This window comes from Rhinatrema bivittatum, chromosome 1, assembly GCF_901001135.1.
Source record: "Rhinatrema bivittatum chromosome 1, aRhiBiv1.1, whole genome shotgun sequence".
NCBI lineage: Eukaryota > Metazoa > Chordata > Amphibia > Gymnophiona > Rhinatrematidae > Rhinatrema > Rhinatrema bivittatum.
The window spans coordinates 137826586-137838881 of NC_042615.1; the positions used below are offsets into that span (position 1 = coordinate 137826586).

The 12296-nt window shown below is 46.0% G+C and overlaps 1 protein-coding gene across 1 annotated transcript in view; it reads left to right on the forward strand.

Moving 5' to 3' along the window:
- The first annotated feature begins 5154 nt into the window (after positions 1-5154).
- PDCL2 (phosducin like 2) overlaps positions 5155-12296 on the forward strand; it is a 152406-nt gene continuing 145264 nt past the window's right edge. Inside the window, exon 1 of the mRNA XM_029587420.1 lies at positions 5155-5347. Within this exon, the coding sequence (XP_029443280.1) occupies positions 5342-5347 (6 nt within the window). The 5' untranslated portion in view covers positions 5155-5341. The remainder of the gene's footprint in view (positions 5348-12296) is intronic.

The following is a 12296-nucleotide window of genomic DNA, read 5'->3' on the forward strand; positions in this document are numbered from 1 at the left end:
CCACTTCAATGTTGCCATTTTTTACATGTACCCCAGCTGGGGAACAGCTATCTGTGGTTCTAATTTAGATATTAGACATATTTTTTTGATATTGCTTTCTTTGATGTCATTTTTAATCTTTTACGTTGCTGAGGTTGTTCACACTTATATGGGAAGCATATTTGACTTAATACATTTTTTAATTTTTAGCTTCTACTATCTAGTTGCCTTAAAACTGATGGTCATGGTCCATGTGTGTCTCGTCTCCTTCTGTCTATTGTGGGGGGCCCCCAAGAGGTATTTTGTCATTTTGTTTCTGAGGACCATTATAGTAATGTTTCGAGTTATCGTGTTGACACCTACTTTGAACAATACCATTCACGCACATCCTTTCATACAATCTTAACTATATTTTTTCTAACTCTTTGAGAGGTATTTGTTTTTGGTGTTCTTTATGTCAGGGGATCCCCCTGAAGAAGCCGACATCAGCAAAATAAGGGTCTTGTCGAGGATTTGACATCATACCCAAGATATACATTATACTGTTTCAGTTTTCAGTGTATTTCATTTCATAGTCAGGATACACCAAACATGGGGTTATATCTTTGATGTATTTACAATGTGCTTCTGCTGACTCTTCTCTCATCTCCCTTCTCCCCTTTGATTTCCTTATATATTTACAGTGCCTTACATGTATTACCATCACAATGTACGTTTGTTAACTTCTCCTTCATCTGCTCCCAATTTTAGGAACCTTCGTTCCTTGTAAATAGTTACCCAGTTTCTGTTTGCTGATGTTCTTCTTTTGTATGTAAAGTTTTACTGTTCTATGTAATGGCAGTGCCTAAAGTTCTGTTTAATGACACTGTCAAAAAGTTTTAGTTTACTGGAAACCGATACGATGTGCAAACGGCTATCGGTATATAAAATCATTTAAATAAATAAATAAATAAATATTATTAGTTCAGTATTAGCAGGCTTGTGGGAGTTACACATCTCCTTTGGATGGTTATTAATACCATCAACTTCTAATGCTTACTGAAATAACTTGTTAGTTTGTTACTTGTTGCACAATATATGGTTAGTTAGGAAATTAACCTAGGACACATTGTGTGCTGTGGAATATTCACAGCACCATTGTGACATATGAATTTATCATGATTTCTCATTTTATAGTTACTTTGTGATATAAAAATTGATTGTGATTTTCAATTCTGAATATGTTTATGTATACATTTCATGTATTTGTGAGCTTATCATAACCTGGGATTTATTTCATTATGAAAGAAACAGTACAGGTGTAGAACCATTGTTCTGTTACCATGAAAACATGTATTTGATTTATACTCCAACACTATGATGTAACAGGTAGCTAATAGTGTTCACGCATATTCTTGCACTCTTGTGCTATATTAGGAATTGATTTGCATAGGTATTCATTTCTGCATTCTAAGTTAAGATTTTTTTTTTCATATGACAACATATAATATACACCAGTGCCCCTTCTTCCCTTTTACCATACTTTTCTATATTTCTGCTTTTGGCATAGAGACTTTTTTTCTGTAAATATGTGCTGTAACTGACCAATTCCTAACAAAGATAGAATCACAGATTCAGAGACTTAACTATTTACAGTTTAGCACTTTCAACTAACCTGCATCAAAGATGTAAATCATAGTGTGGCACCCCTATGAGTTGGTCCATCCCGCATAGCCCCTCCCAACCTAGAAGGTCTGGAATGGATGTCTCAACCCTATTTAGCCCAGCCATTTTAGGACTCTTTGGGATAAGTTTTAGGAAGCTTTGGTTTGGTTTTTTATTCTGGTGAGGCCTCCCAGCTTTAAACTGGAGTTTCAGTTGGAAGTGATACCTCATTGTGCACTCCCTGCCAGATGGTCCTTCTCCTACTAATTTAAAAAGAGATAGATTTTTGTGCCCGATTCCCTTTTGGGGCCAAAGGGATCTCACCCAGAGGACCAAAGACCTGCTAGTCCACTCTAAATCTTAGATGGGCAACCACCATTGATGGTTCTTGCTGCAAGAGATGGTAATGGCTGTAGATGTATCCAGCTTTAACTTTGGAAGTATTTTTCAGACACAAATGGGAGGTTTTAGGATCCCCCCTCCCCACTGGGATGCAGCACTGGTATAGCCTGATCTCATTTGAATTTTCCCCAAGAGAAGTCCCTAGAAATATCAACTAAGGATGAAAGAACAAGATCAGGAGACCCCAACCGCATCTCTACCTATGGGACCAGGACAGGCTGGGTGTCCAGAAAGGAGATGGATTAAGGAAGAACTGTTTTTGCTGTGAAGTGCGATCCCTTCAATAGGATTCATGGTTAGATGCTGGGTGAGCTTTGTGCAAGTAAAATCACCATGGGGGCTATACATAGAGGCCTGAAACAAAGGACACCTATAAAGAAGTTGGCTGTAGAGGCAACTTCTCAGCCGTCTCTTCTCCAAGCTGAACAGTCCTAACCTCTTTAGTCTTTCCTCATAGGGGAACTGTTCCATTCCCCTTATCATTTTGGTAGCCCTTCTCTGTACCTTCTCCATCGCAATTATATCTTTTTTGAGATGCGGCGACCAGAATTGTACACAGTATTCAAGGTGCGGTCTCACCATGGAGCGATACAGAGGCATTATGACATTTTCCGTTTTATTCACCATTCCCTTTCTAATAATTCCCAACATTCTGTTTGCTTTTTTGACTGCCACAGCACACTGAACCGACGATTTCAATGTGTTATCCACTGTGACGCCTAGATCTCTTTCTTGGGTGGTAGCTCCTAATATGGAACCTAACATTGTGTAACTATAGCATGGGTTATTTTTCCCTGTATGCATCACCTTGCACTTATCCACATAAAATTTCATCTGCCATTTTGATGCCCAATTTTCCAGCCTCACAAGGTCTTCCTGCAGTTTATCACAATCTGCTCTTGATTTAACTACTCTGAACAGTTTTGTATCATCCGCAAATTTGATTACTTCACTTGTCGTATTTCTTTCCAGATCATTTATAAATATATTGAAAAGTAAGGGTCTCAATACAGATCCCTGAGGCACTCTACTGCCCACTCCCTTCCATTGAGAAAATTGTCCATTTAATCCTACTCTCTGTTTCCTGTCTTTTAGCCAGTTTGTAATCCAAGAAAGGACATCGCCACCTATCCCATGACTTTTTATTTTTCCTAGAAGCCTCTCATGAGGAACTTTGTCAAATCCAAGTACACTACATCTACCGGTTCACCTTTACCACATGTTTATTAACTCCTTCAAAAAAGTGAAGCAGATTTGTGAGGCAAGACTTGCCTTGGGTAAAGCCATGCTGACTTTGTTCCATTAAACCATGTCCATCTATATGTTCTGTGATTTTGAAGTTTAGAACATTTTCCACTATTTTTCCTGGCACTGAAGTCAGGCTAACCTGTCTGTAGTTTCCCGGATTGCCCCTGGAGCCCTTTTTAAATATGGGGGTTACATTAGCTATCCTCCAGTCTTCAGGTACAATGGATGATTTTAATGATAGGTTACAAATTTTTACTAATAGGTCTGAAATTTCATTTTTTTTTAGTTCCTTCAGAACTCTGGGGTGTATACCATCCGGTCCAGGTGATTTACTACTCTTAAGTTTGTCAATCAGGTCTACCACATCTTCTAGGTTCACCGTGATTTGGTTCAGTCCATCTGAATCATTACCCATGAAAACCTTCTCCAGTACGGGTACTTCCCCAACATCATCTTCAGTAAACACCGAAACAAAGAAATCATTTAATCTTTCCACGATGGCCTTATCTTCTCTAAGTGCCCCTTTAACCCCTCGATCATCTAACAGTCCAACTGACTCCCTCACAGGCTTTCTGCTTCAGATATATTTTAAAAAGTTTTTACTGTGAGTTTTTGCCTCTACAGCCAACTTCTTTTCAAATTCTCTCTTAGCCTGTCTTATCAATGTCTTACATTTAACTTGCCAACGTTTATGCATTATCCTATTTTCTTCTGTTGGATCCTTCTTCCAATTTTTGAATGAAGATCTTTTGGCTAAAATAGCTTCTTTCACCTCCCCTTTTAACCATGCCGGTAATCGTTTTGCCTTCTTTCCACCTTTCTTAATGTGTGGAATACACCTGGATTGTGCTTCTAGGATGGTATTTTTTAACAATGACCATGCCTCTTGCACACCTTTTATTTTTGTAGCTGCTCCTTTCAGTTTTTTTCTAACTATTTTTCTCATCTTATTTGCACTTTTTATGTATTTTTCCTTTTAACGACTTTATGTATTACTTTGGCAACACAAGTACTCATTTTCTCATGACAGTAAGGTTCTTGAATATAAATGAGGGAAAATCATGACTAGGGGCCCGAGAGAGCAGCTTCTGATCACACTGCTCTCACAGCCCAGTCCTTTACCAACGCCTTCCATGCCCCCAACTGGCCTCAGTCAACTAACCCACCCCTTCCTTCCCAAACAGTGTTCAAGCAGTGTGGTGCACACATTGATATCATGACATAGGTACCAATTTTTTCCTTTAGTATCCTAACTATGGAGCAAACGCTTTCATTGTGTCCGGGGAGGGGTAATCAGCGAGTTTAGAACTCCCACTTATGCACCACAGCATAATATAAATTACATGGTAAAATAAAAAGTAACTCTACCTGCACTAAAGATGATTAAATATTTCTTATCACCCTGAAGTCATTTTTACCTGGGACCAACATAGTTTCAAAACAGAAATCTTTCTTGCTTTCTACAGCCAAGAGACTAACCAGAGCAGCGCGGGCCGCACAGAGCATGCGCAGTGTTATTAGTCACCCTGGGATCCGAAGCAGCTGCTGGATGCCAGCAGGTAGCCTACGAAGTCTCAGTATCGCTGTGCATGAACGAAGCACCAACTTCCCTCCCCAGTGGCTTTTGTAGGCTGTAGACCACAGCCGAATCTGGCCGGTAGAAGAAAGAGACTTGTGACTCGTTGTCGGTGATACTAGCGTTGTGAAAAATGCATTGCAGGGGAAAAAAAATAAACCTATCAATTTAAAAAAAGCAGCGCTGTTTAAGGGGAAAACGGCGTACTTGGCAACTCAGAACGATAATTCAGGCCATGTGCATGCATATCTGTGTGCACGTGCAGCGCCTACGCTCGTTTGGCCGTTGCCGTACAAAAAGACGCGTGCCCGCCCCGTCCAAATGTAAACAGTAACGGCAACCTGCCGACGTCCTGCTTCTTCTGCTCGGTGGTGCCCGCGGAGAGTAGAGTAGCAGAACAGGGAGCGATTGTAGGGCGCTCCTTCCCAGGGGGGGACTTAACCCTTTCCCTTGCCTCTGTTGCTACCACAGATCTGCCAGGGGAGCTTCAACATGCAGGTTAGCCGCCTCTCTGCTATACTGAATCTGGTTAATCAGGGGATAGCGGAGCAACAGAGCCACGGTGAAGGGAAACGGGTTGTGATGCATGGGCCCCGGGAGGGGAGATTCTCAGCCAAGGCAAAACTGGCTCTCACGATGGGGCCACTGGCAGGCAAAAGGAGCAGCACAGTCTGGCATTCCACGGTCTCCACTCCCTCTCCAGCCTCTCATTTCTTTGGGATTGGCAGGTGGGATAAGCACCTTTGAGATGCAGCTGCTTCTCTCTGCTCATAAGCACCAATCCGTCGGTGGAGGTGGGAGAAGGTAACCAGCTGTGCTGCTTACTGCCGTTAAAGGTCTGAGGAGGGAGTTAGTGGAGGAGAATGAATACATTGGGAATAGAGAGTGAGAGCTGTGGATTTGTCCTCTTTAACATTTCTGAGCATTTGAAAATGCGCTTTAATATATTTACCCATGGGGTTTTCACACCCCTGCCTTGTTCACCACTAGAAAAACAGAGACCCATCTAGTCTGTTCAGTTTACTTCCTGCTACAGTACAGACCCCAGTTAATCTCCTGGTTTCCCTAAACTTCTGTGCAGTTAATGATCCGCTGTACTTGCCTCGTGCTTTTTTGAACTGTATTTTTTTTACCTCTTTCATCTATACTGGGAGCTTGTTTCATGCATCCGCCATCCTTGCTGTGAAGAAATATTTTCTAATATTACTCCTGAATCTACTCCTTTAGAGACTCATATCATGATCTCTTTACTCTGAAAAAGGTTTGCTTTTACAAAACAGCCCAGGGGCCAACTGTTTTGTAAAAATGTTCAGGCCTTTGATTAAATTGTGGTCTGAAGAATCTGTAAAGGTATACTGTACCAGATTGTTATCCCACCAGGTAGTGATGTGGTCTATCCTAACTCGTGGGAATTGGGGATTGTTGATTTTTAGGGGGAATTGTGGGGGAGGGGGTTTCTAGATTTGTTCAGAGGGGTTTATTGGGAAAGGGGGGATGGGTATGTTTAGGGATGAGTCAAAAAAGGCATACAGTCGTGAAGGCCAAAGCATATGTGCTCCTCTATTTAACAGCTAAAGAGGGACTCTTCTTGTATCAGGCAACCTATTTAGATTCTCTTGCTATTTATTTATTTATTTAGGCATTTTTTTATATACCGAAACATATTGTATACACTTCATGTCAGTTTACACTATATCACTGGGCAGTCTTTGTTGAGTGAGGGGGTGTTTTAGTGTGCCCATGGGCCTCCACCCGACCCCAGACGGATCCAGGACCGGATCGAGTTTTGACAGCGTGTTCCACCATGGCTGACGGTCCTACCCTCTGCCAGGCCAGCAAGCTCCCAAGGCCAACAACAGGATGATGTTGGAAAGTGAATGGTCCTCCGACCATTCCGAGCCCTTTCAGACCTGCTGCGTAGAACAGCATGGAGCAGCAGGCCTGGCCTGAGGTCAAGGGCACACGGGCCTTGATGCGAAGACATGACAGCAGGATCGATGCAACGGCATCGCGGACGAAGACGTGACAACAAGGTTGATGCGAAGACATCACGGACCAATGGTCGATGCAACGGCATCCCGGACCAGGGTCGATGCGATGACATCAGGAACAAGACATGACATGACACCAAGACTGATGCAACGGCATCTATGACGAGACAAGAAGCTGGGCAGAAGGACATTGGCACTGTCTCTCAGGGCGCCCTACTCAGCCCACCCGCGGGACTGAGTCGCGGACCACCCTGTCCCACTGCGCGCCCTACACAGTCTGAGGAGGCTGGTCACGGACCACGCTGAGAACGGGACGAGCGCAGGGAAGGATCCAGTCGAAGCAGAACTCCAACGACGGAGCCAGTGTCGTCCAAAGCTCCACAAACGACTGGCAGGACATGATGGCTCAGGAGCACAGGACACCAGTCCACCTGTAGGCTAGTCCACGCTCGGGCAAGACATCATCCGAGGGACTCCCGGCCTACAGGACCAGAAGGCTCAAGAGCACTGAAGACGAAGACACAGGAGCAGGACATCAAGGAACCTGGAACATCAGGAAACAGAAGATCAAGACGAAACACCAGGACATCTGGACAGGGACCTCAGGCAACGAAGACATGGCATGATGTGACGTGACAACAAGAATTCCATGGAGAAGATGAAGAAGGCCTGACGGAGCTCTGGTAGGCAGGAGCCTCCAGAGTGAAGCAACTCCGATGCAAGGCCAAGACTGACTGACGGAACAGCCCTTTTATAGGGCTGAAGCAGGAAGCTCATCCCTAGGTGGGGTCAGCCACACTTCCTGTGGCTGGCCCTTTAAATCTTGAAGAGAGGCACGCGCCGGCGCCTAAGGGGAGCAGGAAGCTGTGCAGGCCCGCGGACAGCGGCCTGCACAGCTGAGAACGGGACGCAGAGATGCAGGGCTGGGCTGTGCGCAGAGATGCAGGGCTGGGCCTGAGGAGCAGGCCCGATGTCGGCAGCGGCTCCAGCCGCTGCAGGAAGCCCCGGGGGTGGCTCCAGCCGCCACTCCGACCCGGGGATGCGGCCTTCGCTCCGCGAAGATGAAGTGACGTCAGTGGCGGCTTCCGGCCGCGATGGAGAGGCAGAAAGTCTGCGGCACCGGCCGCGGTGAAGAGGATGAGTCCGGGTGGCCTCCGGGGGGCCTCCGGGGAGATCAAGTCTGCGGCTTCCAGCCGCGTAGGCAGGCCCAACGTCGGCATCCAAGCCGCGTCGGGTGAAGAAGCAGCATGGGGTGAGTGCCTGCTCATGGGGAGACCCGCGGGCAGAGGGATTCATAACAGTACCCCCTCCTCAAACCTCCTATCAACAGTTCGAGGATAGGGTATCAGTCCATACCGGATGGAGGTATTTGAGGGTCCAAAAAAAAATGGAAGCTGGTAAATCCGGAGACAGCATAAAACAGAGCAAAGCAACAGGAAACCAACAAAGCAAGAACAGTAGAAACACAGACACAAGAAGACAACGACGAGAGACCAAGAGCATGAGACCGAAAGCAGATGAGACCGAGGGAACACGAGACCAAGCGAGCGGTGTCCGAGTGAACGGTGACCGCGCGAGCAGAGACCGAGCGAACGGTGACCGCGCGAGCAGAGACCGAGCGAACGGAGACCGTGCGAGCAGTGACCGAGCGACCGACAATACCAAAAACACAAAAGAGGGAGCAAGGGAGCTCAAAGAGCGAAAGCGCGAGAGAGCGAAAAGCGAAAGAGCAAAGGGCGAGAGAGCGAAGAGCGAGAGAAGGGAAACGAGGGAACGAAACGCAGGAACGAGGAGGACGGGGAACACACAACCGGGAAGCAACAAGCGGGACCCAAAACAAAAAATGAACAAACAAAGAACAAGACAAACGAGCAACCAACAAAGAACAAGACACAACAAGCAACAAACAAGACCTATACAAGAAGCACCACGAAACACCAAGAAGGCCTGGGGGGGGGGAACCCAGGGCGGGCAAAAAACCAGCAACACCAGTAGGGGTGCAGGCGCCTCCTGCAGGTTGTAAAGACACCAAACTGGCCAACATGACAAAAAAGTCTGGATGCAGGCGCCTCCTGCAGGTCGTTACAAAAACAAAATCCAGACAGCTGGTGCCTCCAGCAGGTCATAGCAATGGCAAAGCTGGCACCTCCAGCGGGTCAAGAACACAAAGTCCTGAAAAAATGTTTCAGTCCCATAACCAGTCCAGGAACATAAACAAGACTCTGGAACAAGGCGGATCCATCGGCGGGCACCACCGTCGGGCACATGGCCTTGCATTCTGTTGCGTGAGGGGGTGTTTTAGTGTGCCCATGGGCCTCCACCCGACCCCAGATGGATCCATGACCGGACCGAGGGTTGATGGCGTGTTCCACCATGGCTGACGATCTTACCCTCTGCCAGGCCGGCAAGCTCCCAAGGCCAACAACAGGATGATGTTAGAAAGTGAATGGTCCTCCGACAATTCCGAGTCCTTTCGGACCTGCTGAGTAGAACAGCATGGAGCAGCAGGCCTGGCCTGAGGTCGAGGGCAGACGGGCCTTGACATGAAGACATGACAGCAGGATCGATGCAACGGCATCGCGGACGAAGACATGACACCAAGGCTGATGCGAAGACATCACGGACCAATGGTCGATGCAATGGCATCCCGAACCAGGGTCGATGCGACGACATCAGGAGCAAGACATGACATGACACCAAGACTGATGCAATGGCATCTAGGACGAGACGAGGAACTTGAAGTCCAGACAAGACGAGAAGCTGGGCGGAAGGACATTGGCACTGTCTCTCAGGGCGCCCTACTCAGCCCACCCGCAGGACTGAGTCGCGGACCACCCTGTCCCACTGCGCGCCCTACACAGCCCGAGGAGTCTGGTCACGGACCACGCTGAGAACGGGACGAGCACAGGGAAGGATCCAGTCAAAGCAGAACTCCAACGACGGAGCCGGTGTCGTCTGAAGCTCCACCAACAGCTGGCAGGACATGATGGCTCAGGAGCACAGGACACCAGTCCACCTGCAGGCTAGTCCCCACTCGGGAAAGACGTCATCCGAGGGACTACCGGCCTACAGGACCAAAAGACTCAGGAGCGTTGACGAAACAGTAAAGGGCAGAACATCAAGGAACCTGGGACATCAGGAAACAGAAGATCAAGACGAAACACCAGGACACCTGGACAGGTTCCTCAGGCAATGAAGACATGGCATGACGTGACGTGACAACAAGAACTCCATGGAGAAGACGAAGAAGACCTGACGGAGCTCTGGTAGGCAGGTGCCTCCAGAGTGAAGCAACTCCGATGCAAGGCCAAGACTGACTGATTGAGCAGCCCTTTTATAGGGCTGAAGCAGGAAGTTCATCCCTAGGTGGGGTCAGCCACACTTCCTGTGGCTGGCCCTTTAAATCTTGAAGAGAGGCGCGTGCCGGCGCCTAAGGGGAAGCAGGAAGCTGTGCAGGACCGCGGACAGCAGCCTGCACCGACGTCTGTGCGCAAAGATGCAGGGCTGGGCCTGAGGAGCAGGCCCGATGTTGGCAGCGGCTCCAGCCACTGCAGGAAGCCCCGGGGGCGGCTCCAGCTGCCACTCCGACCCGGGGATGTGGCCTTCACACCGCGAAGATGAAGTGACGTCGGCGGCGGCTTCCGGCCGCAATGGAGAGGCAGAAAGTCCGCGGCACCGGCCGCAGTGAAGAGGATGAGTCCGGTAGGCCTCCGGGCCACAGGGGAGATCAAGTCCGCGGCTTCCAGCCACGTAGGCAGGCCCGACGTCGGCATCCAAGCCGCGTCGGGTGAAGAAGCAGCATGGGGTGAGTGCCTGCTCGCGGGGAGACCCGCGGGCAGAGGGATTCATAACAGTCTTTAACGACATGTCCTAAAATCCTTCAAATAAATAACCCTATAAATAATAAAAACATCTAAAATTAAGCTACATTAATTTTACAAAAATAATAAAATACATAAGATTCATTCAAAATCAAACTAGCAAAAAATAGGGTTTAAAATAAGCATTCTTTATATGTTCTAATTTCACAGGGGAAGTCACTAAGAGAAGTCATACTATATTGTTAAAAGCCTGTGTGAACAACCATGTTTTTAGCTGTTTCTTAAAAGATTGAATACTCGCCTCTAAATGTAAATCAAGTGGGAGAGAGTTCCACAGTTTTGGGCCGGCTATAGAGATGGCCCTCTATCTGACTGAATTTTGATGTGCTGACTTGGGAGATGGAACTGAAAGAAGTGCTTTACCTAAGGACCTCAAATTGCACGAAGGTGTATGGATGCAAAGAGTTGTATTTAGCCATTCATTATTATTGCCATAAATAGTTTTGTGAATAAGCGTCAAACATTTGTATTTGATTCGAGAATGAATAGGAAGCCAGTGTAGGTTCATCAAAATTGGGGTAATGTGATCGAATTTTTGGGAATTAGTAAATGCGCGGCAGCATTTTGCAAGAGTTGCAAAGGGCGAATAGTTGCCAGCGGTAAGCCTAAAAAAAGGGCATTACAATAATCCAACTTTGATAATAACAGAGCTTGAAGCACCGTTCGAAAATCATTGTAATGCAACAGAGGTTTTAATTTCCTTAAAATTTGTAATTTGTAAAAACCATCTTTGATTATGGTCTTTATAAATGCCTTTAGATGAAATTTGCTATCTAATATAGCACCAAGACTCCTGACTTCATGTCTGATATTTAAAGAAGATGGATTTGAACTAATTTCTAGTGAGATTTTTTTCAGTAACCTTGTTACAAATATACAGAATCTCTGTTTTTGTGTCATTAAGGGAAAGTGACATATGAGTGAGAAGTTGATTAATGGAACTGGAATAGATATCCCACAATTTCAATGTATTATTTAACGAATCTTTGATTGGGAGAAGTATCTGGACATATATATATATATATAATGAACCAGTCCTAGTCCTGACAACAGTCTACATAATGGGGCCATATAGATGTTAAATAACGTAGGAGAAAGGGATGAACCCTGGGGCACTCCTGTTGTTAATCTCATCTTTTTGGATTCTGTTATATTTATTTTAACTTTGAATGATCTATCTGTTAAATAAGATTCAAACCAGGCGAGAATAGTGTCTTTAAGACCAATTTCTTTAAGCCTGCAGATCATAGAATCATGATTTATAGTGTCGAAGGCCGCCGAGATATCTAATAGAATTAAGAGATCTGAATTTCCATAGTCTAAACCTTTCAGAATGGTGTCTGAGAGAGAGGTAAGCAAAGTTTCCGTACTGTGTGATTTATGAAATCCATATTGAGAAGGATGGTGATTTTCTACATATTCCATCAGTTGTTTATTTACAACCTTTTCTAAAAGTTTGGCTAGGAAAGGTAGTATAGAAATAGGGCGATAGTTGGCTAGATTTTCTGGATCAAGATTTGGTTTTTTGATTAAGGGCTTCACCACTGAACATGCTAGACATCTGCTGTGGGCCCT